We start from the raw sequence: 27391 nt of genomic DNA, 5'->3' as shown, positions 1-27391 counted from the left end.
CACGAGATTTGAAACAGTAACAACTTTATGCTGTCACTCCCACCATAATAGATTATTAGTTATTACGCTTTTAATGTTATATCCATGATTCATACATAAACAATGAATGGCATGAAGTATTGAAGTACCTACCTAAATTAACTACTTTAGCTGTATTAAATATTAATTGTGTTGATAAGTTATCTGAATATAACGTTATTACATACAACTAATGTAAATTTATATTTTAAATACCAGCATACATATACATATATATAGCCATTAATTTAGTTCAAATAATATAAGATTATTAATGTATAATATTATGGTCAGTCCCGTATAAAGAGGCAGGGATCCCTATAGGCGCAATAAGGGGGGGGGGGCTTATTTACCCAGTTTTTGAATCATATTTTAGTTTAAAATATAAATTATCGGGTCCTATGCTGCTGATACAATTCTAGCCACCCCAGAAAAATGTCCCTAGTTGAGTCTATGCAAGCGACAACATCTCCAGAGTAACGTATGTGTAGACTATACAGCTTATAGTTTTATTAGACCTTAAAAAAACCAGCTGTTATCAGACCACGTTTTTGATTACAGACTGTTTTTAGAATATTTATACTATCCCCCCCTCCCCCCAAGATGATTAGTTTTGACAACAATAACAATAATAATACTGCAATAATGTGAAAATAATCGTTATTGTATCAAATATAAATATAATATAATATTGATTTTATAATTTTATACTGTTTTTTTTTTTTTACTTTTTAGTTTTTTGTTATGTCTATCATCACCTTTTGTAGCAGTAAAAATGCTTCAATTTTCAACTTAAATATACTTTCTGGTAAAAATCTAGGAAAGTGAATCAAGTTAGTACCTATTGGGGTAAAAAATAAAATTCACAGTACTCACAATAGAAAAACCATAAAAATATTATGAAAAAACGGGAATCTACGCAAAGCCAGTTTTTGACAAAATAGATTTTCTTATTTTTTGTAATTCAAAAACGAATAACCGTAATTCCTTGAAATTTTCACTAAATTCTAATAGGAATTTCTACTCGTGGTTTGATATTAAAAATATTTTGGCTCTTTCTAAACTAATTAATGAACATTTAAAATATTACAATTTTTTTGAAAATTTAATACTTGGTTCCTCATAAGTTGGTTTATACTAGACTTAAAAAAAGTTGAGCGTTTAAATATTGAACTTATATGAAATTCATCCAAACTGCGAAATTTAGTAAATTATTTCAGTGTTAAAAATTTACTTTAGTAAACACAAGTTTCTATATTAGTTTTGTTTACTAGAATTATAAAAGAAGTTGATTGTTACTCTACAAAATATATATCATCTGAAGTTTAAATTTTGACGAAATCGGATATTCGTGCATTCGTTATAAAATTTCAATTTTCCACGCCCCCTTCAAATGATTATAGTTTTCCTAATGTAATTCAAAGGGTATTAATCGTAGAAACTTGATCATTTTACTGAAACTTAAATACTTAATCATTTTTTACTATTTATGTAATTTCTAAATATTTCCAAGCAATTTAAAGAGATTTGAAGGGATTTGAAATTTTTATTTTTTTTAATTGTTAATTAATTTGATTAGGTTTAGGTGATCATAAATCTATAAAATTTAATACAAGGTCCTACATAAGTAGCAATATAGGAAATCTCTACGACTCTACTCATAGTCGTTTATCGTATGCCATGATTTATTATCATTAAATTCAAATTAAAAAACATCCATTACAGCGTGACCTACTCAAAAACGAGGTACACTCCTAACCTAACGTAAGGTTACCTTCTGTACAACAGAGCGTTACGCCGTTACCTACTTGCCCGTTTTTTTTTGTCTGCTATAGTATTATGCCTATAAGTTTCTAGTTGCAATTAGATTATTAGAACGAATAGAAAGAACTAAGAAATAAAAATTTATGGATTTTAAACCAATGGCTAACTTCTAAGATTTATTTAAAAAATTAAAAGATGTACAATCACTTTGCACGATCCAGGTTGTAATTAAAAAAATTAAACCACCTTTTAAGTTTTAAGTGAGTTAAATTGATACTTGTAATCATATTAAATAAATCTTTTAGAGTTAAATAATAAATATTACCTATGTATTTATTATTTATTAATAGTTTACGTCACTAATTGAAGTTAAGGTTTTTCATTAAATCGCTCACCTTTGGGTAATTGGGTTTAAGTATAAGTAGCTATACTGCCTACTGGGCACTGGCTATCATAATAGGCAGGTATGAAAAAAATTAAAAATCCTTAGTCACAGTTTTTATTTATAAGCATTTAAAGTTCAAATCTGGACAAAATACGGAAAAATCACGAAAATTAGCAAATTATTTTGAGTTGAGAATTCATAAGAATTTTTCTTTTTAAATCTAATATTTGAAAATGTAATACAAGAGTCCATAAGTTTGTCTGACTTCATCAAAAAAAAAAATGTCTACAAGAAAGTCAAATTAAATTTTTATGAGCGTTTGAAATTCATATTTTTACGACATTTGATATTCACACGATTTCTCATGTAACGATTTTCTTATTTTATTGTAATTAAAAAACGTATGACTGTAGATACTTGAAAATTTCACTGAATGTTTATATTGCATTTGCTATACACGATAAAATTTTAAAAATATTTTGATTTGTTTTGAATTGTTTAGGAACATTTTCAGTTTCCAATTATATTAGTTTTTTTTTCTATAAATATCAAAAAAATTTTATTTGTTTTGTAAAAAAGCGTGACAATTTAATACAAGGCTCCTGATATATTGTTACAATAGGAGTTGAAAAATATTAATAATACATAGGCACAATTTTTTTATAGAACCAACTTTTTGTTATGACTTATTAGTTTTACTTAACAAATTGTTAACATGTTTATAAATGTGCTTAAATATTATTGGTAGAGTAGTAGGGTAGTTATACATAATATAAGACTTATTCAAATTCTTGTTTGTTCCAACAATTTAAAATTTGGGGCCAATGTAGTAATATTTTGATATTTTTTTTCACTATTTAAAATTGAGTATTGATATCACACTCTGAACATCAAACACATTAGCTAGGTGCCTAGGTAGATATGATAATTACATATCATCACCGCAATATCCAATCAAACACAAGTTGTATTTAAAAGTGATTAAATACTTAGAAAAAAAAAATTAAAAACCGCTTATTGTATATAAACTTGGGCAGTTTATCGGGAAAACTCCTGGATACCCGGTAGGCCAATTCGTCTCTGGTTACAGGAGTTTGTAGTTACCATGATTGGGCTCGCTCAAATTTGAATGAGTGATTAGGAGATAGCAGATTATAGCTAGTATGGAGCCTGATGTATAACATATAAGGTTGCCATATTTTATTTAATATATTAATGAAAAACAATATTTGTATAATTTTTATGGAAAAAATCGTACCACTTCTATCTCCTCCCCGATCAACCAGTTGTAACACATTATTTTTTCTTAACTAGAATTCTACTCACAATGCGCAAAAACTAACTCAACTTTATAAACCAAAATAAGTAACCGACAAAATTATCAATTAGTGGTAATTGATTACAAAACTTGTCGAAGGGGAGAAGGAAAACAACAAACATATTCAGTAATATACCTAATAATTGTCATCACCAAACCAAGAAAATAATTTTACAAATAGATTTTGTTATTCAATCAAATAATCAACTTCATATTATTTGAGTCTCAATTAAGCTTAATAAAAAAATGAGATATTATGATTAAAACTATGACTAAACTATAAATAAATGTTTGAATAAATTGCTAATTAACCATAAACCAAAAGTATATCCATAGGTTTTGTTTGACCTATTAACTTTGAAATTTTTTATTTTATGATTGTTTTATTTGGATCAAATCTAGAAAAAATTGGTTCCATATAATATATTTCTTTTATTTAGTATAAACATACAAAAGGAGGACTTACATAAAAACATATATTGTATTAAACATTTTCTAGTCTAGAATTTCTAGTAACTTGTTAAAACTTGAAATATTAATTTAAAGATTCTTATATAGATCATTAAATATTAAAAGAATAGAAGAATTAATGTCATTTGAATGTTTTTTGAACATAATAATATGGTAAGTCAATAAAAAAGGTATTTCATTTAAAATAATTAAATATAATATAAAAATTAATAGCTAAATTATTCTTGTTAAAAATATTTGATCCTTTGTCTTAAGATTAACTAGTTTAAATACAAAATAACATTTAACATAAAATTGATTTTTAAACTATTAAAATACGCTACATATTAAACAGTATACTTGTGCGACTCTATAATAATAGTTCAACAAATCTGAAGTAGGTATCTTATTACCTAAGGACCTTATATTATACTAAAACCAGAGTAACATAAATTATATTCTATTTTTGCGTTTATGTGGGGTGGGGCAAATATTTATATCATCTGGTGAAATTAATTCTGCTGGTTCAATCAATAAATGATCGTATTGTCCATCCCTGGCTGTGGTTTCCTTAGCATGATTTGCATACTTCTTAATATAATCTATTGCTAATTTTGTATCAACGTCATTCATGTACAGTCTGTTGCCCCAAGTGACAAGGACAATCGGCTAAAAATAAAATGTAAATACAATTTTTAACTGAATTTTAATCAAATATAATCACAAGCTCAGAGGACAGGGGAAAAGTATTTTTTTGTAGACATGGCTTTTTATGATTGATTTATAGAAAAATTTCAATTTGACAACTCTTAAAAATGTATATAAAAAACTATTGATATTAAGTTAAAATTGACTGATTTAAAACTGGTTTATTTGATTTTCTTGAAATAATTAATAACTACATTGATAAGATACAAAAACAGATTTAATTTGCGAATTTTCCCTTATAAAACTTGTGTGCAATGCAGACTTTTTCATAAATAATGGTTTAAGTGTTGGCCCTTAGTAATTTTGTTAATTAATGTATTTTTAATAATAGAAGATAGCCATTTTATAGAGTTTAATTTTCTGAACATTTTATTTTCATTTGTCTCATAATTTTTAATAGTTTTTTTAGTTTATAGGTTAAACAGCATAAAATCGGTTTTTGTTCGGGTGGTGAGTCCCCCTTACAGCTAATGGGTATATCCTCACGATACACGCTGTATATCTCCCTAACTTCCCTGTCCAGTCTGACTCTGCACATATATGTATCATACAAACCCTATCTTCAGGCACCAAATTATACGGAGTAATAATATGTCTGAAAAGACATGACTTTAATACTGTTCGCATACGTTGAACTAAAACAGGATGAGTGCATGGGTGGTATAACATTACTACTGATCCATGCTGAAAAAAAATATAAAAACATTATACATTATATTATTTAATACATAGAATAATTAAATTGTTGTAGCAACTGGTGTGATACTTACCTCTAAATTGTGTAACCATCTTTGTTTTGGCAAAAATTTATATTCACCATATCTGGCCCAAGCAGGACGATGTGAACCACTATCAAAAATTAAAAACACACATAATATTATCATTATATTATATTAAACTTTTAATCAGTCATTAGTAAGTGGTTAACATTACTACCTATTAGGACTTAACTCTTATGCGTGGTAACATGAAAAATTAATTAATCAAACGGACCAATCATGGGCCACTAACAGTGGCGGACAAACAGGATAGATCCCCACATGACACATGATCAAACTATTTGACCACCACTGGTCACTAAATCATGTTTAAGGGACCATTAGCTCACTATTAATTCAATAAGTGTTTAGTGATTCGCCATGCAACCCAGCATTAGTGTACTAGTGTATTAGATAGTTTTTATTTTATTGCATGTAACATATATGCGTGGTATTTATGATCTAGTTAAGTATAGAAAAAGTTAAACATATTAATATGCAAATGAGTAGGTACTTACAATGAGGGAATATCATGATTGTAAGATATTGATTCTTTCATACACACATGATTAGCCTGAAAACAAATATATTGATTAAACTCCAAGTATGCAATTAGAATTCAACCTTACAAACAACCTTACATTTGGGTTGGTGGTGGTGGTAACTTAAGGTTGATGTAAATACTAGACTGGGGCAAATGCCCCAGTTGCTACCCCCCAAATGACGCCATTGAATTTACTTATAAAATGTAAAGGTAAAATTATTGTCGAGGGCATCTTGTAACCTTTATTTGATATTTTTATTAAGAAGCTAGTCATGAACATTTTTATTTTTTAAATTGAATGATTTTTGTATATTTTAAAATAATAATATCAATAAAAATCTCCGAGATGAATAATCTAATTTTAGAAATAACCAAGTAAAATGTGTTATTGTGAACGTATAATTTGCAACTTCGTACAATTCAACATACACAATAGTTATGTACATCTAATTCATAATAAATACATAAAGTTTCACTGCAGTTGATATCAAGCATCAGTGGTTCAGTGGTAGAATGCTCGCCTGCCACGCGGGCGGCCCGGGTTCGATTCCCGGCTGATGCAGAAATTTTTGCATTTCTTTTCGGATAATAAAATATTATGCAAGCAAGTTTTTTTTAGATAAATCGGAAATGAAAACAATCGATACCAAATACGTAGCAACTTTCTCAATCTCTGAACATTTGCAATTAAAAATAAACCTGCCAAGTAATAGAAAATAGAAACCGCCCTGCTGTAGAGTAGGTGTCGTCGAATGTACATTGTCATTGAGTAGGTGACTATTGTCTATTAAATTGTCTTATGTTAAATTGAATTCTGCATGTGCGAAATGATGATATTCTGTCGTGGGCCAGAGTTAGTTACATCATAGATACATAATATACATCAAACTATTTTTTAATAGCGTTAAATGTTTATGACATGATGCCAAATAAAAAAAACTACAGATAACATTCCAACATTTAAAAAAAAGACACAGTGTGATATTTAGGGCCGAGAATTTGATCCCCCCCCTCAAAAAAAAAAAATGTCCCAAACTACACTTATAATTGCATTGAAATTCCAGCCTAGTGATATTAATTGCAGATCTCTAATGAGAATAATTTTTTAAAAGTAAAAATGCACTATTTCTTCCAAAATGTAAATGGGCAATGATAATTTTCTGAACAGGAGCAAGGAGGCTAGTGATTTTACAATGGTCTTTATTTTTTTTTTATTTTATATACAATATTTCTACCAGAAGGAGTGCTTAGATTTTAACATATTATAGTATCTTATCTTTTAGCAAATTGGATCAAGATGGTACTATAGAGAGGTCATTTTTCGATTTTCCCAATAGTTATTTAATGCCGCGGGAAAAACCACTGACAAATTACAAAAAACCGCTAAAAAAGGGATTTTAATTTCTAAAGCTTTGCTTATGACCATAGAAACGAACAAAAATTAATAATCTTATAATATCAATTCAACTTACAGGCTATAATAAATAATAACAATATAAAATATCCAGACTGACAAACTGTCTCCGCTCAGAACCGTTTTTCTTATACAATGATATTGTATCATTGAATTTAAGTTAAATACAATCCATTATACATTTACCAACTTGTAACCTACTGTACAGCAGAGCAACATCCAATAACCTGCTTTTTAATTTCTCAATTTAAAAAGTGTACATACATTTTGATTTGACTTTGTTTATCAAAAATAGGTATGCAAATGACCTTAATTTTTAGTATATTCTATTAAATTTCTTTTCTTTATATTTTTAGTACATTTATGTTTTAACTTTAAAAAATCTTTGATGTTGGCTAAATAAGCATTTAAAATAATTTTAACATAATATTAAATCTACAATCTACTTATTATATTGTCTAATGGCAAATACTTGAAGTAAATATGCCACCACCTATTAGGCATTTATTAAACCAGCAAGATTGTTATTATTATTATTAATTAGTTGTGAGCATAAGTGCCCAAAACTACCATTAGCCAAACTCAAGGCAAAATATTGTATAAATCTGAAAAATAATGTTGTTGTTTTTAATAATTGTTATTTAATAGCATAATGATATAGTATATTTTTAATAATATTTACCACATAATATTTAGGCACTAAATCTCTATCCAATAATGGTTGAATATCTGATATTGGTAAAGTATCACTCAACATGCACGTATAATTGTAAAATGATCCATCCCAATCTCTTGTCAAATTTGTCTAAAATGATATCAATAAATAATCATGAATCTTTGTTAAATTCCATAATCTTTCTATTGATGAACAAATTATAGTTAACTATACCATAATATTTTTATGGTAATATCTAAATATTGAGAAGGCAAAATTATTATTTTGAATACATCAGTGAATTGTGGTTAATTTTTGCCCCCCCCCCCCCACCCCCCAACAATTAGAGCCAAGTGCCGCCTATGATTGAAAGTATTAATAAACTATGAATATAATTATATAAATTATAATAAAACCTTTCCATCATCACACGTAGAATTGATATCCATTGATCCCATTGTTACCATGCTTTTCTTTTGTTCCGGCACAATATACCCAGGCTCTATCACAGCAAAATCTTCATTTTCAGTAACAATTCTTGAGATGCTACCATAATTTTCTTCATGTGAACGGTCAGGTAAATATCTACCATTCCATCTGTAATTTAAAAATTAAATTCATCAAACTACATAGAAAATACAAAAATTATACTATATAAGCTATAGCTTTTGAATGTAAGAAGATAGATTTTAATATTCAATACAAATTTACATATCATTAAGTTTTCACACATTAAAATAAATAAAAATGTATTTATCTAAAAAATGTTCTACAAAATAAAAGTAAATCTTTCACTCTTCTAACAAGGATTTAATAAAAATAAAAATTAGAAAAATAAATACATTTTATATATATACTACTAGTAAAAAGTAAAACCTTAAATCAACAAAATCATTTTGTTAAAAAATATACACATTTTGTAAAAATGACACAACTCAAAAGTTATTCTTGCTTCTTGGCTATCACCTTTCAGTTATGCCTTTGTTTTTGATAGTTTTTAATGCTCATATTTATACACACTGTCTTAGAATACCTAGTATATATAATTTAATTAATTAATAAATTACAATTTGAACTAACTTTTTGTGTTTATCCGAGTTATCAGTAGATTTTACATTAATAACATCAACTGGCATTGGTACATCTGCAAATAAAATGTGTGTCATTATCAATATTCTATAACAAATGTACAAAGCTTTTTAAGCGTAATAAATTTATAATTATGTGAGACTTATATGTTGGCAATAGCCAATAATATGTATTCATCTTATATTATTAAGTGCTAATAATAATTATACGATTCAATGTTTATGTATAACCATTGATTATAAATACTAGTATTTATAATCAATGGTATAACTTATGATAATTATTCTTTAATTCAGAACAATATATAATTAATTATTGTATGTTTTCATTGAAAATATTTATTTTTAGCCACTTAAATTTAGGTACCTACTGTATTAATATTTTTTTTTACAGCCATTTACTTAATTACCGAATAATAATTTGATATGATATCAATGATAATTCTTATTTTGCATGTAACTATTTTAATATGTCGTTGTTATTTTACTTTAAATCCTTAAATATCTCAGTATTAAAATGTTTAATCTTAATATTATAAACTAAAACTAACTATACAAAAATGCAGAAAGGTATACAATGGTGTTAAATATCAGTCATTCAATGACTAAATTAGACTTATTGAACTACTTACTATGTTCCTGTAATTGAAATGAAGTTCCTTTTTCACTAGCTAAAGTTGATACCCAGAATAACACAAAATGTAGAACACAAAAACATGTTCTAAACGAAAACATAATGTTCAGGTTTCACTAAAATATGTAGCAACAACCAAATACTGAAAAACTATAATTAAATGTTTAATGTTCAAACATCTTTGTCAATGATTCGACGATACCAACTAATTGTAAATGTAACTGCTCATTAGTGTTCAATTAAGCATAAAAATAATGAAGATTGAAAATAACTTTCACAAATAATTCAAAAACTAAATATTAAATTTAATTCTAAATAGGTTGTTTTTAAAACTATGAAATTGCCTTATCAGTTATCACTTCAAAACTGTGATAAACATTTGATAACTAGTTAAATGATAAGGAAATCATCAAAGCACTTTTACAAATAATTAGAATTTATAATTTTAATGAAGTTTATTATTTTATGAGCAAAATGTATTTAAAATGTAACTAAACAATACAATTCATTTAATTAAAATATACATTATCAATTTATCATATTTTGTTTCCATAAAATTGCTTTTATTTTGAATTTTCATATTGTTTTATTAGTCCAGTTTGCGTCCTCCTTGACGTATCTGCGCGTCACCGACTACCGTCAATTGAGGTTATAAACAAATCGACAATTTTCTTTCCTTGATTCTTTCACTGTAAAGTTGTGTTCGCGTTACTTCATTTAGTTACATCAACATCTTTTAATATTTTATAATCCGGTAAAATGCCACCTAAAGGTGAAAAAAAAGGTAATTATACACTTGTTTATAATATTACTACTACACTAAAGCTGAAATAAATATTTTATATGAAAATTCGACAATCCAATTTGTGCCGTCGCTATAAGCACATGGCCTGTCACTAAATTATTTTCTCGGTCAGTCACAATAAATAATTTTTAATAAATTCGTTAGGAATGTTGTCATTACGTTTTTACTAAAATTCCGAGTCTCATTGATGTGCTGTACGTCATTATTTAATGTCCATTGAAGTATTCATGACAGTAACCATCAGTGTCAAATGAATAATTTTAATTTCCCTATACAAACACTCAGTACTCTGAACCAACTTTTGTTCATGTGCTACTTAAACATCTTCTAGATATTATATTGTTATTGTTGATTTCTATAATATATTGTTTACCCATAAATATTGTGAATTTCGATTGTATAATTAAAAATTAGCAAGGTTTAATTACTTAGTAAATACCTAATGCATTTTAATTTTACTACACATGTATTCATAACAACGACCTACATTGACATTAAAATAACTAAAATGGAAGTTCTGTAATTTTATGATACATCCATGATTGAGCCTGAGAAAAATTATAAAAATCTACTAACTCGAAAGATAAGATGCTGCCTAGTTTTACTATTGGAACATTCAGGATTTTCACGGAAGAAATTGTAGTGTATCGTTACATTCTAGTACAATAATTAATGCGGTATACTTACAACTCACGGAATTTACCTATCACACTCTGACTTTGATTTGAGTCTGTACAAAATAACTATCTAATTTTTCTTTGTGAAAATCTTGTTTGTTTTTGAAAAATTATAATTTTATGAGGCTGAAGAAGAAGAAAATTGCAGGAAGTTAAATGCACATGTTGTAGTAGATTTCTCGTTATTATAATGCAGCAATAACAACCAAATATTAGTAAAAAAGTTTCTATTGCGTGCTCTTTTAAGTACCATTTTATGCGCTATTAAAGATACCAAACCTTAGTGAAATCAAATTTTTATTTATTCTCAGCTTTTAAAAATAAAAACTTTTTTTCTTATAGCATATACTATGTAGGTACTTAAAGCTACCTATATAATATATATTTATATTTTTAATTTGTTTTAGATACTTATACTATAATTGTATTTATAATCTAAACTGAATACATTATATTGTTTTAGATACTTTCCCTGTGTAATACTTATCCATGCCTTTAATACAAACATTCAATTTTCCTCACCTGTATTTACTTGTTCTTATAATTTTTGATTTATTATGTAAATTATTTTAATATTGTAGAAAATAGATTGTTTTTTTTTGAAAAATTACAATCTGTCTAAACTACATAATAATATGTGCCTTATAATATGAATTTAGTATCAAGAAATTGCTTTAGGAGAAATTAAGTATACTTTTTAATATCTAGTACACTCAGAGATGTCTTATTTCATAGTTTATCAATTTGAACTACCTAATCTCATATAAATATATTAACAATATTATTTAAAAATGCTGTATTATTTAATTTCATTATTTATTTTAGCCAAACCCGCTGCTTCAGGCAGTGGTGGTGGAGATAAGAAACCATCAGGCAGTGAAAAGAAGCCTGCAGCTGCTTCATCTGAAAAGAAACCAGAAAAGAAGCAACCTGCACCCGCTCCTTTACTTGATGCCAAAAAACCCGTTGAAAAGAAATCTGCAGACAAGAAACCTGCAGCTGATAAAAAACCAGCTCCTGAAAAGAAATCTGCTCCTGAAAAAAAACCAGCTCCTGAAAAAAAACCAGCTTCTGATAAGAAACCAGCAGACAAAAAATCTGCACCAGCAGCTGCCGACAAAAAACCAGCAGACAAGAAGAAGGATGAACCTAAAGCTAAGGCTGAATCTTCCAAGAAGGCTGATCAATCTAAACAGGGTAAGAGTGCAGACAAAGGTACCAAACGACCATCTACAGAAACCGAAAAGCCTGGACCTGCTCCTAAAAAATCTACCGCTAGCAAAGCTGCTGATAGCAAATCTAAGAAGGAGCCAGAAAAGGCCAAAAAAGAAGCAACCAAGAAGAAGGCCACTGATGCACCTAAGACTGCCCCGGCAGCCAAGAAAGCGGCAGCTGATCCAGCTGCTCCTAAAGCACCTAAAAAAACTGTAGCTAAGAAGGACAAGCCCAAGTCAGCATCCAAGCCTAAGACAGGAGATAAGAAAGAAACCAAAGCTGCTGATAAAACTAAGAAACCACTTAAAGGTAAATCAGCCGCAGCTAAGAAAATGATCAAGGGTGCTGCTGCTGCCGCTGCTGCTAAGCTCAGGAAAGAAAAGAAAGCTGATAGTGCCAAGGGTGCTAAAGGTGTTAAAGTTGGATCAAAACGTGATGCTGTAAAGAAAGCACTGAAGTCCAAAATTAGGGTAAATTAAAGTTGATTATCATAACTATTCTTATAACTAGAAAGTAGAATTTCAGTGCAATATTTGTGTTCTTTCTAACCTATGCACATACTGCCCATACTGATAATCAATTAAATCTATTTATTTTTTAGACTTTGAAAGGACCTCATGGGACTAGAATCCGTAAGATCAGGTATTCCGTCCACTTCCGTCGTCCAAAGACTTTCCAGCCACCAAGGAACCCAAAATACCCAAGGAAATCCGTTCCCAAGAGAAATAGGTAAATAAAATTAGTTACCTATTCCTGTTTAATAATAGAAATTATAACTTGCTGAATATTATCTCTAATATACATATGTTTCAATAATTAGGATGGATGCTTTCAATATAATCAAATTCCCCTTGACAACTGAATCTGCAATGAAAAAAATTGAAGACAACAACACTTTAGTCTTTATTGTACATTTGCGTGCCAATAAGCACCATGTCAAAGCTGCAGTTAAAAAGATGTACGATATCAATGTGGCTAAAGTCAATACTTTGATCAGGTAATTCACAAAATGTCTATATTATATGCTTTTAGTTTTTATGTTATTAAATAACCTAATAACATAAATAAATAAATTATTAATTTATAAATTGTATTTATTATACCTTTAGAAGTTGTGTGATGATTTAATGAGAATCTCTCAGAAAATTATAATTAATCTTATGATTGATACAAATATTTAACTGATAATTTCTAATTAGATTCTCACTATTTATTGTAATATTTTTATTTTAAGTACTACATATTTATTATTTATTTTTTAATGTTAACTTATAATGTCCTTACCAGGAATAATGTATAATATGATGACTTATTGAGAATCTCTCAGATATTCAAAATTATATGATTGACATACTTCTATCTGATTTAAAAATATGAATTAGGTACTCAATATATTATAAAAAAAAAAATCATAATTATCTAAATTAAAATGATGACTTTTTTGAGAATATCAGATATTACAATTACTTGTAATAAATGATTGAACAATTTGTGCTGATAGTTTTTGATCAAATGTATATTATATTAATTGATAATTACTATAATTTATAAAAATGAACTTACTGTGTACAATACTCTAGATTTATTGTTTATCAAAAAACTAAGTATAATAAGTATTACTCTGTTATATGATGACTTATTGAGAATCTCTCAGATATTCAAAATGATTGACAAACATCCGTCTGATAATACATTTTGATAACTCGCTAGCTATTTTAATTACATGATGACTTTGAGAATATCAGATATTACTTGTAATACTTGTAATAAATGATTGAACATTTGTACTGATAGTTTTTTGTTAAAATATGGCTTGAGAATATTGTAGAGTTTATTGTTATAAACAACTCCTTTGTTATTTTGTATTTACTAATAGTTAATATTTAATTTTTAGGCCCGATGGTAAAAAGAAGGCGTATGTACGATTAGCACGAGATTATGATGCATTGGATGTTGCGAACAAAATTGGTATCATATAAACGTCTGATTGTTTCATATTTACTTTTATTTTAATAAAATAAAAAAAAAAAAATTAAAAAACCAAAATTGCATTCCGTTTTTACGCCAACCAGACTTACATATTTCTGGAATTGATCTAATGTGAGATCTACCGGCCAGTTTATGTTTTAACGTGGGTTCTACAGAATACAACAAACACAATTTTTATTTAATTTATTTAAAAATGTATATTACATATAAAGTCAATTTTATCATTTTTAATATATTTTAAGAAGGTTGCAAGTAGTTCATCTTTTCATTAATTGACTGATACATGGCCTTGTTCAAATGCCCATATAACATTTCCGGTAAATTGAAATTTTTACGCAAAAAACGAATTTGGTTTCTGGTGTAACTAAAACAAATGAATGTAGATATATTACATTTTTACTGGATTCTTACTTGTTTATATTACGAGTTTTCTATAGACCATAAAACGTTCAAAATATTTTGACTTGTTTTGAGCTGTTGACGGAAGTTTTCAATTTGTTTTGGTTTTTTTCTATAGATGTCAATAAAATTTTATTCGTTGGATCAAAAAGCTTAACAATGTAATACAAGACTGCTAATATATTTTTACAGTGGAAAAATATTATAAATACGTAGATGGGCACAATTTTTTTTTTACAAGTAATTAAAAGTTAAAATTTATTAAATTTAGAATTAATAATGATTTTGTAGTTAATTTTTTTAGCCAAGGATTGAAAATTTTAAACAAAGTTCCACGTTTAATTGGTAATTAAATTACTTTACTCACAATATAATATCATCAAATATACTTGTATCATACTATATTACGATCATAGGAATCGTTTTTCTTATACAATAATATTATATCATTGAATCAAATTTAACACGATACATTACAGTGACCTGTATAGTTGTTAACGTTCCTTTTATTTAGGAATTCGTTCATTTATTATTAAAAGGAACTCTTATTCTTTTCTCCATTCATAAGTTATCAATGATCATTATAATCACAAACCACAGAGTGATTAAAACAAACTCATGTGAATAAAAGTTGGCAGTTTTGTCTATTATTTTTATAGATTAAAAACATAATAAGTAAATGAAATTTTCCTCCCCCAAATGTTTTTAAAACAATTCTGAGAAGAACAAAAGATAATAATATTTATGTTTCTATTCCTAAAAATATCACGTTCCTATTCCTTTCAAAATAAATTCCTTCATTTGGTCCTTAACAACACAGTGACCCACTTAACCTACTGGACAGCAGATCGACACCCACTTTCCCACCATTTTTTTTGTTGAAAATCATCAATTTTAAAATTAAAAAATGATAGCATCCAAAAAAATTGGGCCAATTGTTGTAGGCAAAACTCCATAACAGAAAATAAGCACGACCCCCCTCATATTTTGATGGCACCAACGTTCTCAGCGTCAAAAACCACAAGAATGAATAAAAAAAAAAAAAGATGTTAGGTAAGGAAGACCTAATCTATATATTTATAAAAATAGTAATAATAATACAATTACATGATGAAGGATGCTACCTTGCTACCTATAACCTATCTACAATAATTTTTAGGACTTCATTAAATAATCTTTTTTCACATGTTTAAAACCATCTTTAAAAAACATTTAAAATGCTGGTTTTTTTTGTTATTTCCAATCCTGGTTTCATTGTAATGAAACAAATATCTTTTAAACAAGCATAAGCAGTGGCGTAACTGGATAAAAATCTAGGGGGGGGGGGGGCAAAAAATTTAACCTTTCGTTCGTTCTTGTAGTCATAATCGCGATTTCAAGATAACGTGTTCACAAATCACGGATAATAATAGTCACGAATAATGCGATTATTGCAATAACAGTAACACTGACAACACCTATAAGTCAACATAATATTATTCAACAAGAGAAACCTAAAATAAATATTAACTTTTATAAAGTAATTTGAGAAAAAAAAATATTTTAATATTAATTATATGTTAACAGTCTTGTTAAGAATACTTTTTAAATGTGGATTATTTGGAGGGGCAAAATGATACTTTTGCCCCCCCCCACAATTACGCCTCTTAGCATACGGTTTCCATTCATCGCTTACAATCTTTGTTCTAAGAATAACCTCTTTATGAATAATTGGAATGATGGTATTTTACGATCAGGATACGTTCAACTACAAAAAATAGTCTTTCTCATATCCCGTCCTTACAGCATAATCTTAACGCCCGCGCCCTGCCCCCCCCTCTATTAATTTATAAGATTCAGCAGCCAACATACGTTAAATAATATTAGTTATAATGAACAAACGTTAGAAATAAAAAGTTCATTCTGAATATCACAAACTTCAACAACTGTCCGCTATTCACATTTTGAGCATTCAGCGATGACAAAACAAGTTTTATTATTATAGGTAGGTACCTATCTAATTTTTAATATTACAGGCAGGTTTATTCATCCGGCTGTACAGGTTATTATCTCGTAGTATTGCATACATTTACAAAGTATTACGGGAAATTAATTAAATAGGCGTTAGGGTGAAATGTAAAAACAACCGGTTGATCATACGTAAGACCCAATCACCAATGCCAAAGTCCATTATTTCCATAGAAACATGTTAATAATATAGTGATATTAAATATCAAATTTTATTTTAATCACATTTGTGATTCGACGTTTATGCTGAGGTGGATAGCGTCAATGATGGCTTTGATAGAAACGACGTTCGTGATGCTTGTTGAAATGTCGTGGCTCGCGGTAGCCGAAAACTACGGCACGTTTCTGTTGTCCGGCTCCAACCTCGAGTGGCCATCGGTGGTCGAGGAGAGCAGCGACATACTGTTCGGCCGGTACGAACCACGCAAGATACTCGTGCACGGGTTCCAAATGGACGGCGAGCGCGCCTACGTGGCCATGCCGAGGTTCATGAAGGCCGGCGTGCCCTGGTCGCTGGGCGTGTTCCGGTTGGACGTGATGGATTTCGAACCGGACATCCGGCCGTATCCCGATTACAGTAATTACGGGTCGTGCGGCGGCCCTGGCACCACAACGTGCATCGTAAACGTCGTCGACGTGTACATTGAAAACGGCGTGCTGTGGGCACTGGACACGGGCACCATAAACGTGATGTGGAAGCCGCTGCGCCAGGGTCCGGCGCAGTTAATCGGCATCAATCTTACCACGCACACGGTGATCGGGGCCACCGACCTGTCGGCCATCACGTGGCCGGACAGCGTTCTCGAGTACGTGGTGGCTGTGCGCACGTTGTGCGGCCGGCTGAATGTGTACGTGTCGGACGTCGGCCGGCACAAGATCATCGTGTACGACGTGGACGCCGGCCGGTTGCACGCGATTCAGCTGCCCGAGACCATACCGGTCGACAGTCACCGGCGCGCCGTTTTGCACCTGGTGCCCGTCGGCGTGGCCGGCCGCGGTTACCTGTACTACACGTATCGACACAGCGGCTACATGTTCGCGCTGGACGCGTGGTCCCGCGAGAGCGTGACATATGGCGCCGTGTCCGAGGTGGGCGTCAAACCGGTGGGCATGCACGTGTTGGGCTCGGACAGGGGCACCAACGTCTACTTCCGTACAACCGGTGGTGGCAACGACAACGACGTGTGGGCGTGGGACGTCAACCGGCCGCTGGAAGTGCGCAGCTTCGTCCTCGTCCACCGCAGCTACCTGTACCTGACGCCGACCGCTGTGGCGGCCGGCTGGCGGAACATGGTGTGGACGGTCGAGTCCAACTACGACGAGTACACCACCGGAAACGTGGACTGCACCGGTCCCAGGGCGCTGTTACGGCCCCTGAATGGCGGCACGGTCGACGACAGCAACGAGATCTTATAGATATTCGTGCACGATGATCTTGGCGTATTTATATTTATTGTCCCGACTCTTTTAGGGTCAATTGTCGCAGTTTAGTTTTCTAAGTTTCATTTCACGTCATGATAATCATTTTTTGCGTTCCCGAGTGGTGTGTGTAAGTTCATCTTGTTAATCGTTTCTATAATACTGAAACTCCCGACAGCAAAGTTATAATATTATATCATGCGTCACGAGTTGTCATTATGTATATCAAACGTTGGATTATACTTTGACGCAATGTTCCTATTGAAATAAATTGTAGGTATTTATTACACATGTGTTGTTTTAAGTATTATTCAAAGTGACCAATAGGAATAGAATCATAAAAATAAAATCGTTTGTCAATTTAAACAATGTGGTTTTCTAAAATAAACTATTTTCTTTGAAACTAATAATAATAGGTACCAAATATTAAATTTTTTTCGTAATTTTGAAATTGTAATAAATTGTATTGTAGTAGGTACCTAATACATATTAATATAATAATTGAACAAATCGCTTTCATTCTGAATTGTAGATCTTAAATAGTACCGAATTCGGCTCCCTGACTTCCAATAACTATCCATAATATTGATATATATATTCCTATATTATACATTTATACTATATTTAATGACATATTATAGTACTGTTGTAGTACTGTTGTATTGTAGTACTATTTAGTGCACTATTTATTCCATTCTAGTGGTGTAAATCATATTTTATTTTCCTGGTGGCATACCTAGAAAATTACCATCTGGCCTCCAACCGCCACTCATCATTAATCATCTACATTCCAAACACGTCTACCGCTTTAAGAGTGAATCGCACAAATCACAATATAATAGCACTATATATATTAGCACAAACCACCATAAAAAAACGACATATCTAAGTACTACTTAACACAAAATCATTCGGAGGGGCAGGAAAGTGTCCCCACTTGGGGTACAGGGGACTTGCGCTATTGCTTAAGTCCTAACCTAACATAATAATATCATATTATATATGTTGTATTGAAACAATTGATAAATTCTTTAATTAAAATTTTTTTAAGAATATATTGAATCAGAACAGTACCTGATCTACAAATTATGTAACCCGGGGCACAACATAATATTAGCGCCCCTATGCTATAGCCTTATGAGTTTAAAATTTGAAATTTGGTCCCTTCTATGATCAGCGCCCGGGTCATGGGCTCCGGATCGCCCCCCCCCCCCCCCCCTTAGATCCGGTACTGAATCAGAATTTCCTAAATAGAACCCCTTAAAAGCGTTACTGCGTTGTGCTCTCTTCCAGCATTCTTGCCTTGTTCAATCACCATGCTGGTAATAATTATGTACGTAATAATGTAATGTTATTAGATCTGACTTGTGGCATGTATGTATTATTGTATTTTAATATGAATTAAATTCGACCAATCGGCAATAGACTTAATAATTTGTAAAATATAAAGAGTGATCATCATTATTTGATTAGATTATATAATAAGAAGTAAGTACCTAGGTATCAAACATAACCACCTACGCTAGTCGCTAAATATAGTCTGCAATTGTGTGTGGTGTATTTTCTACTGAAATAAAATCTAAAATTAAATCAGTTTTTGTCAAGCCTGCACCGAAAGTTTAGTTAGCGATGCCGGTCGAAGCGTCGGGAAATTTGTTTGGAAAACGGAGTAGTTTAGTCAGTTTAGATAACGCGACAGCAAAATTATTTACGATTTTCCGCGTTTTTTACGAATTTATTAGTGAAATACTGAAATTCTGAAAATCATGAGCACAACACGGCGTTATAGTTAGGCTATTTCTTTACAGCACTGGCGTTGGTTCAATATTTTGTTGGTTTTGCATGGGTAAATAGTAAATACATTGGTCACACGAGAATACGAGAAATTTGTATACGTGGCAAGTAAATATTTTAAATAAATCAGAATGAACTAAAATAATAATTTATTCAATTAAAAATGTATATATTATATATATATTATTTAGTTTTAGTAGGTACATTGTATTATATTATAGTATGCAATGTTCTAACCTTAACATTGACCATGGGTAAGGAATTTGAGCATCGAAAAATTTTAAAAATAATTCTACGAGGTTAAAGCTAGCTGGTACCAGCGGCGTATATAGCCTACCTTATATTGATCAGTTCATTGAAAATTTCGGAAATATATCTTCATCACACCACAAGAGATACTAGGTACAACTGTTACATTCATTTAAAAAAAGAAATCATTTAATTGAAAGTGATCAATAAATGTATTTATACGATTATTAGGTGTATATAACACTATAACCTATAGGTACCTAATTAGTAATTAATTAGACCATAATACGTCACTTTTTTATTACTGGGTCATCAAGCGACAAGCACTATTTTCAATTTGTTTTATATACATAACTAGGTAGGCATCTACTTAATATGTTATATAGGTACTTTATTTTTTCTTTAGACTTTGCCATCTATATGGCTAATGAGCCTTTAAGACGTCTAATTATGTCGTTTGCCAACAATGCATATCCTGCCTTTAACAATTATTTACCTATTAATCTAGTTATGTGTAAGTTCTATATTATAACTTAAAAGTTAATGTATTTGTATATTATTTATTATTAATGACTATTTTGTAATGACTTCTGTTATCTCAAATGTGTAATATTGCATGTTCAAAAGGGCCCATTTTAATTAAAATAAAATTAAACAGCTTCAGGACTACCTATTTATTACTATTTTATCACCACACACCCAATTTCAGTGAAAAAACTAAAAATTCTTTTGAAGCTCCATATTTTTGCAGTTAGTCTTATGATCATGGATTATATTATATTATTATCAACGATAATCTTTACTTCATCAATAATAACTTTTAATGTACATATTATATATTTTAAATTAACATAAAATAAAAACCAATAAATCATAAATGATGATGGTACCGATGAAGCCCTCCACTCCAAATTAGACCTACAGGTATTGCACAATTTTTTTACTGCCAACATATTGCTAGACTCAGTTATATCTTATTTTTAATATATTATGAATTATTATCATCATTATGTCATCTGAACATAAATAATAACAAAGTATTAACAAGCTTTGGAGTTTTTTAATTAACTTTGTATAACTTTTATTTATTACATATAACCAAAGCTGGGCAAGTTAACCAATTTTTTTAACTAGTTAAAGTTAAGTTATCCTAAAATAAAAAATAACTAAGCTAAGCTAGTTTTAAAAAGTTACTGAATTTGAGTAACTAAGTTAAGTTACATTTTCTTAAATACCTTTAACTTACTCTTTAACGTTTTTTTTATCTCATCGTAGGAAAATAACTAGTTTTGGACTTTTGGTATAAAGTAAAACAAATTAATAAGAAATGCACAGACTATATTATTTTATAAATTATTCAACTTTTTTAAATTATTGTTATAGCTGTACCTTACAAACAGATCAAAATTATATATTTGCAGTATAATTTAAATATTAGTATTTATTTATTAAAAACAATTAAATAGTAGTTGAATCTTGAAATATGATTTTTTTCTATTTGTTTCCATTAAAATACAATAGAAATATAGAATAGAATATATTTTAATATAGTACCTATTTAATCATATTATTCTACTAAAAAAATATAAATTAATCTACTGCTGCTAGTTCTGCTATAAAGCAAACTTGTGAAATTAATAATTATTTCAGTTTTAAATGTTGTCTAATCTGACTAATCAAAATGTTTCTTTTTTGAATTTGAAGGAAAATGTTTAAAACATTGATATAAAAAAGAAAATATTTACAGTTCACATTAAAGTATAAAATATTAAAATGTTACTTCAAAAATATTTTTACAGTCCTAATCTCATCAGTTTATTAAAAGTAGTAATCAAACTATTAAAACTAATAGTAGTGTTCAAAATGACAAAATTACTTAATTAATCTTGGCGGTTCACAGAAATATAAATGCAAATAATATACAGTTCATAAATCATAATAAGAAAATGTTTGTAAATAACTTTAATTTTAACAAAATAACAAAGTTAAGTTACAATTATTTATAATAAGAAATAACTTACGTTACGAACTAAGTTATTTTCTACATTCTATTTTTTTTAACTAGTTAAGTTAAAAGTTATCAAAAAAAGTAACTATTAACTTTACTTTTTAACTAGTTACTGCCCAGCTTTGCATATAACTAATAAATTAACTGCCTTTGTTGTTCATATAATTATTGTATAGGAAACATTCAGTTTTTATTATAATATATATTATAAAAGTTATTTAATTAACATTTTGTGTTTAAATAAGAAGTTAGCAATGTTTTGGGGAATTATATAAGTGCATATTATTTAAATATTTAATTTTCTTGAATTTTGTTTTCTTAATTCATATTCCCCTATGAACAAAACACCAGTAATTTAAGTATAATACAAAGTAATCCACACATTATTGCATGGATTTTACTAATAACGACATAATATTAAGAATGTCTGCCTTTTTTATAAGTTGAAAATTACATCACAAACCGGGATCTAGTAATTTTTATAGCATTATATACTCAATTACTTAATTAAAAAACTAATAATAAAAATTTATAATTTTGGTAGTAGTGATTAGGAATGAAAACGTAAACATATTTGTGAACATATGGAAAAGTTAATCTAATTAGAACAAATACAACAATAATAGTCACGGAGGAAATAATTGTAATATAATAAGTATTTTTTTTTTTTTAATACACATTTTATTTGTGACCTCGTCGTGTTTTGACCAATGGCTTAGCTCTAGCACCTTTTTTATTTGATTTCTTTTTGTCCATACGCATTTTAGCACGCATATCTTTTTTCATTCTTGGATCCACTACTTTGTAAGGTCCTTTCACGCCAGCTGGACGTTTCGCTCTTTTGGCAGCTGTGTGTTTTTTGGATACAACATATTTGATTTCTTGTTTAGGCTGTTTCAATTTTTTATAAATCCTGAAAGAAGAATGTTTATTTAAACAAATTGTATCACTGAAAAAAATCACATTTAACACTTACTGTCTGACTTGTCGAGCTTTTTCGGCTTCTGTAACATCAGAATTTTCTACAACACCTTCCAACTTCTTCTTTGCCTTTTCCATTTGACGTAGTGCACGCTTCTTCTTTCTAGCCTTAGCCTCACCAACTTTTTTAATAGGTCTTATATTTATATCTTCATGTCGTTTGCCAAATTCTTCCACAAGTTCCTAAATCATTATGAATAGTATAAAATTAATATTATGTTTACAAAAACTGATAGATAATAAAATGTTTTTAAATATACCTTAGGTACAGGTACGTGTTTACGCATGTGTTTTGCTTCATCATCTACAAACCAATCTGGCAGATCTTCATCATTGAACGCAAACCTATTCCAGGCACTATCAATAATGTCTCTTTTCATTTTTTTTGAAGAAGCCATCATTGTACCCAAAGCAAGACCGTCATCATCCAACATTCTAGCATTCCTCTTCTTCTTCTTTTTACCTATTTATAACGATTACATTTAAGTATGAAGTCCAAATAAATAATATATTGTTTTTCTTTCACCTGCTGCTGTTAGTACAGGTTTATCATCCCATTCATTTATGGGTATTGCAGCACTTTGATCCTCAGCTTCACTTATTTCAGATTCAGTATCAGAGTCTGTAGTTTCATCATCATCAGCATCATCTTTTATATTTTTATTGGACATTTTTAAACTAACTTTTTCATTTTCATCATCATCATCATCATCATCGTCATCATCTAAGTTCTCTCTATACATTTTGCCGCCTTTAGATTTAATTACAGCAGCCATTTTTTCCAATTCGTAATCTTCATCTTCTTCTCTTTCTACATTTTTAAACACATCCTATACAAAATTATGATTATTCAACTATTCATAATTTCAACCATTTCATAACTCTATTAAATATATAATTGTATAGTTATTTACTTTGTCAAACCAAAGTTCAGCTTTAGAAGTACGTTTGTCCTTTACGTCTCGATAATCAAGATCAGTTATCAGAGGATGGTTTTCGTTTGGATCAGCAAAAGTTACTTTTTTTTTTGGGTAATGCTTTTGATGATAGATTTTTATCCGTAAAACCTGTTAAAACAAATACAATTTAAATGAATGCATTTTTTTTACAAAAACAAACAACATCCAACATACCTAATCCTTCAGTATCACTATCAACTTCATCTGATGATTCTTGTTCTGATGCACTTTCATCTGAACGGTAAAACCTACACAAATAAAATAAATGATAAAATAAAAGTAAAGGTTACAAATGAAAATTTTTCATTATTACATTCCAGATTTGTCAAGGTATGTTTTGTTAGGATCATATTTTGCTTTTTTAGGCATAATCTCAACATCAGAATCCTCAGACTCAATTACATCTGGTTCTTGATCAATTACAGTGTCTAAAGCTTTTTTTGTTTTTATATTTGACAGTTGAAATACACCAGTTTCACGTTCTTCAGTTGGTCCCAAATCATCTTTATGTACCATTTTTAAATTCATTTTAGTATGCAGCTTTGTTCTTTCTTTGTTGGTCTTCTTCTTCTTGCGTTTTAATTCTCTCCTGTCCTCGTCCTATATAACAGTCATTGATCAATATTAAACTATTAATTCAAAATATATAACAATGAAATGTGTTAGATGTACACACCTGTAACTCTTTGATTTCCTTATCGACATCATCCAATTCTCTTTCATCTTCTGAAAGCTCAACATCATTTTCTTTGTTTTCGTCAGCTTCCCCAGTTTCAACATTTTCTTCTTTATCTTGGAACACCTTCCACCAATTCATAATTGATCTTATATCTTTTCGGCCTAAAACTTTAATATCTTTACAACATTCTTTTATTTCGTCTGTTGTACTAGGGTGGTTTGCTATAATTGGATCATCTAAAACAATCTAATAGAGAACAAACAAATTAAACAATTATAAGTCATAATAACTATAGTAAAACTTGCTTAAGACGCTCTTTAAGGGACCAGTTCAAAAGAGTAGTTTATGTGGGAAAGCGTCTTAAGTGAGTTTTACTGTATGCCTAAACACAAAGAAAAAATTTAATTTGCAAATATATGCAATTTTGGCCAGTACACTATCTATAAATTCATTGGTCTAAACCGGAGTAAAATTATCCAGCACTGGGATAATGAACTATGTTAATAATAAGGTGTAAACATCCCAGTGCATCTTCATTTTACATCGGTTCGAGACAGCAAAATTTTAGCGTGAGGCTGCCAACATTCATTAACACTTAAGTTGGTATATTACCTATGATACCAAAATATAAAACTCAAATAAAAATATTTAGTGTAACCTAATTATAATTCCAATACTAGGAGTATATTAATAATTATTAAAAAACTTACTTCATACGCATCTTGTAATGCTATGGCTGGATTTTTAGATTGCATATAAGTTGAAACTGGTAATTGTTTAAATAGGATGGTTGCGTTATCAGGATAACCTTCTGCTTTTGGCTTCTTTTGGGTTTTGCTTTCAGAATCTAATTTCACCTAAAAATGCATACACATATAAATATATAATATGATATAATAGGTACTTATTAACTTAAAAAATATATATAATTTACTCGTGGATTGACTTCCAAGTCTTTGAAAACATAGCTTGCATTAAAGAAACGCATATCTAGTTTAGATGGCTTCAAGTAATATTGGCAAACAACAAATATTTCAGCAGACTCGCTACGTGATGCTTGAGGTTTGGTAGCATGTACTTTTCTAAAAAGTTGTTTAAAAACCCACATAAGGGCATTGTAATCTTTGGAGCGGAAAACTTTAGTAATAAACCATCCTCCTTCCCTGAGATTATGACAACATAACTTCAACGCACTTAAGGTGAGACAAGATTGAGTATAAGCATCGTAAATCCAATTTTGACCTACACAGATACAATTTAATATATTTTATAACAAAAATGGATATTAAAAAAAGACCAAATGTATACTGACCAACGTTGGGAGCTCCGTCATTCAGCACAACGTCCGCTTTGTATGTTTGAAGCTCTTTGCTGAGAGCTGACTGACATTGTGGAGTTGTAATATCTTCTGTTAAACTTATACAACCAGGTACGGGCTTTATCGGATACAAATCGACACCGACAACGATGCTGGACACCGGCATATTTTGTTTGGCCACTTGCATCCATCCTCCTGGAGCGGCGCAAAGATCAATAAGAACACGGGCTTTCTGCAGGAACTCGAACTTTCTGTTCAACTGGAGTAATTTAAAAGCAGCACGAGATCTGAATCCTGTTTAAATGTCACACGTAGTTTAGAAACAATCGATATTACAAACACGACTGAACTTTGTAATAAAACAAAATAAGTAATCACTTACCGGTTTCCTTAGCTAAATGGTAGAATTTATCTTTCCGCTGTCTTCCGATTTTACTCTTTTTACCCATCTTGATGTGCTCGGGCACGGGATGCTATTAATTGAATACAATATGTGACAAAGTCACTAATAATAATCAAAATTATATTATGCTCATTGTACTTATTTCAAATTTTGAATAAGTAATGTTTTTGAATAACTAAGAAGTATAGTGATATGTTATCTTGTTAGGTTATGTACTTTTGTATACACGTGATACATGGCCAATGTGTGTGCGCGAGTACCAAAGCTGTTGTAAATAGATATTTCGCGGGTTTCCGTGAAAATTTGAATAATTACAAGTGTGCAGTTGTAGTCAAATATGAATAATGAAAATAAAAGTAAATCAACATTAATTGAATTTGTTGATACTAAATGATTTAAGGATTCAGGTGATATTAATATATATATATAAATAAATAGGGGTTGACTATAAAAAAACTATATTAGGTGAAATAATTAACCATGCTCCATAATGATTTGTCGTGTCTCGTGTTTAGATTTATTTTTATTATTTAATAAATATATTATGTATTAATTTATACATATTATTATTTATTTATTATCATAATTATATTTTATTTACACATATAGATGGTGACGAATTCAACTGGACGTTATCTCGTAGGCCACTTGGTGTTTTGACCTTTGGTATTATACTATTATTACCTGCAGCAGTATATAATTTATATTTTATAAGTTATAACTAATTAGTTATCTATAGCTTAAAATATAACG

General features: G+C 29.7%; 4 protein-coding genes and 1 non-coding gene across 5 annotated transcripts; 3 read left to right on the top strand and 2 right to left on the bottom strand.

Annotated features, from left to right (window-relative positions):
- Positions 1 to 3901: 3901 nt before the first annotated feature.
- On the bottom strand, positions 3902 to 10083 carry LOC132950242 (uncharacterized). Its single transcript, XM_061021569.1, has 8 exons — positions 9735 to 10083; positions 9095 to 9158; positions 8431 to 8611; positions 8042 to 8164; positions 5920 to 5975; positions 5414 to 5492; positions 5199 to 5327; positions 3902 to 4604 (listed from the first exon to the last, which is right to left on the bottom strand). Exons 1-8 carry the CDS (start codon positions 9835 to 9837, stop codon positions 4389 to 4391), a joined length of 951 nt encoding a protein of 316 aa, XP_060877552.1. The 5' UTR covers positions 9838 to 10083; the 3' UTR covers positions 3902 to 4388.
- Positions 6437 to 6507, top strand: Trnag-gcc (transfer RNA glycine (anticodon GCC)). The gene has a single exon. It is a non-coding gene; the product is annotated as a tRNA-Gly (tRNA).
- Positions 10084 to 10365: 282 nt separating the features above from the next.
- On the top strand, positions 10366 to 14479 carry LOC132950241 (neurofilament heavy polypeptide). Its single transcript, XM_061021568.1, has 5 exons — positions 10366 to 10520; positions 12044 to 12903; positions 13035 to 13162; positions 13254 to 13430; positions 14328 to 14479. The coding sequence occupies exons 1-5, from the start codon at positions 10496 to 10498 to the stop codon at positions 14410 to 14412; spliced, it is 1275 nt and encodes a 424-aa protein (XP_060877551.1). The 5' UTR covers positions 10366 to 10495; the 3' UTR covers positions 14413 to 14479.
- A 2509-nt stretch (positions 14480 to 16988) lies between these two features.
- Positions 16989 to 18244, top strand: LOC132949865 (protein yellow-like). Its single transcript, XM_061020953.1, has one exon. The coding sequence runs from the start codon at positions 17072 to 17074 to the stop codon at positions 18242 to 18244; it is 1173 nt and encodes a 390-aa protein (XP_060876936.1). The 5' UTR covers positions 16989 to 17071.
- A 4570-nt stretch (positions 18245 to 22814) lies between these two features.
- Positions 22815 to 26825, bottom strand: LOC132950907 (pre-rRNA 2'-O-ribose RNA methyltransferase FTSJ3). The gene is given in 13 exon segments (XM_061022523.1): positions 22815 to 23211; positions 23275 to 23462; positions 23540 to 23742; positions 23806 to 24109; positions 24194 to 24310; positions 24312 to 24346; positions 24413 to 24486; positions 24552 to 24838; positions 24915 to 25163; positions 25628 to 25774; positions 25852 to 26159; positions 26230 to 26529; positions 26618 to 26825. Coding segments are annotated over 13 exon segments (2511 nt in total). The 5' UTR covers positions 26685 to 26825; the 3' UTR covers positions 22815 to 22979.
- Positions 26826 to 27391: the final 566 nt, after the last annotated feature.

This window comes from Metopolophium dirhodum, chromosome 8 (genome assembly GCF_019925205.1).
Source record: "Metopolophium dirhodum isolate CAU chromosome 8, ASM1992520v1, whole genome shotgun sequence".
Taxonomy (NCBI): Eukaryota; Metazoa; Arthropoda; class Insecta; order Hemiptera; family Aphididae; genus Metopolophium; species Metopolophium dirhodum.
The sequence above is the reverse complement of the archived record's forward strand: the minus strand, read 5'-3'. Positions and strand labels throughout refer to the sequence as shown.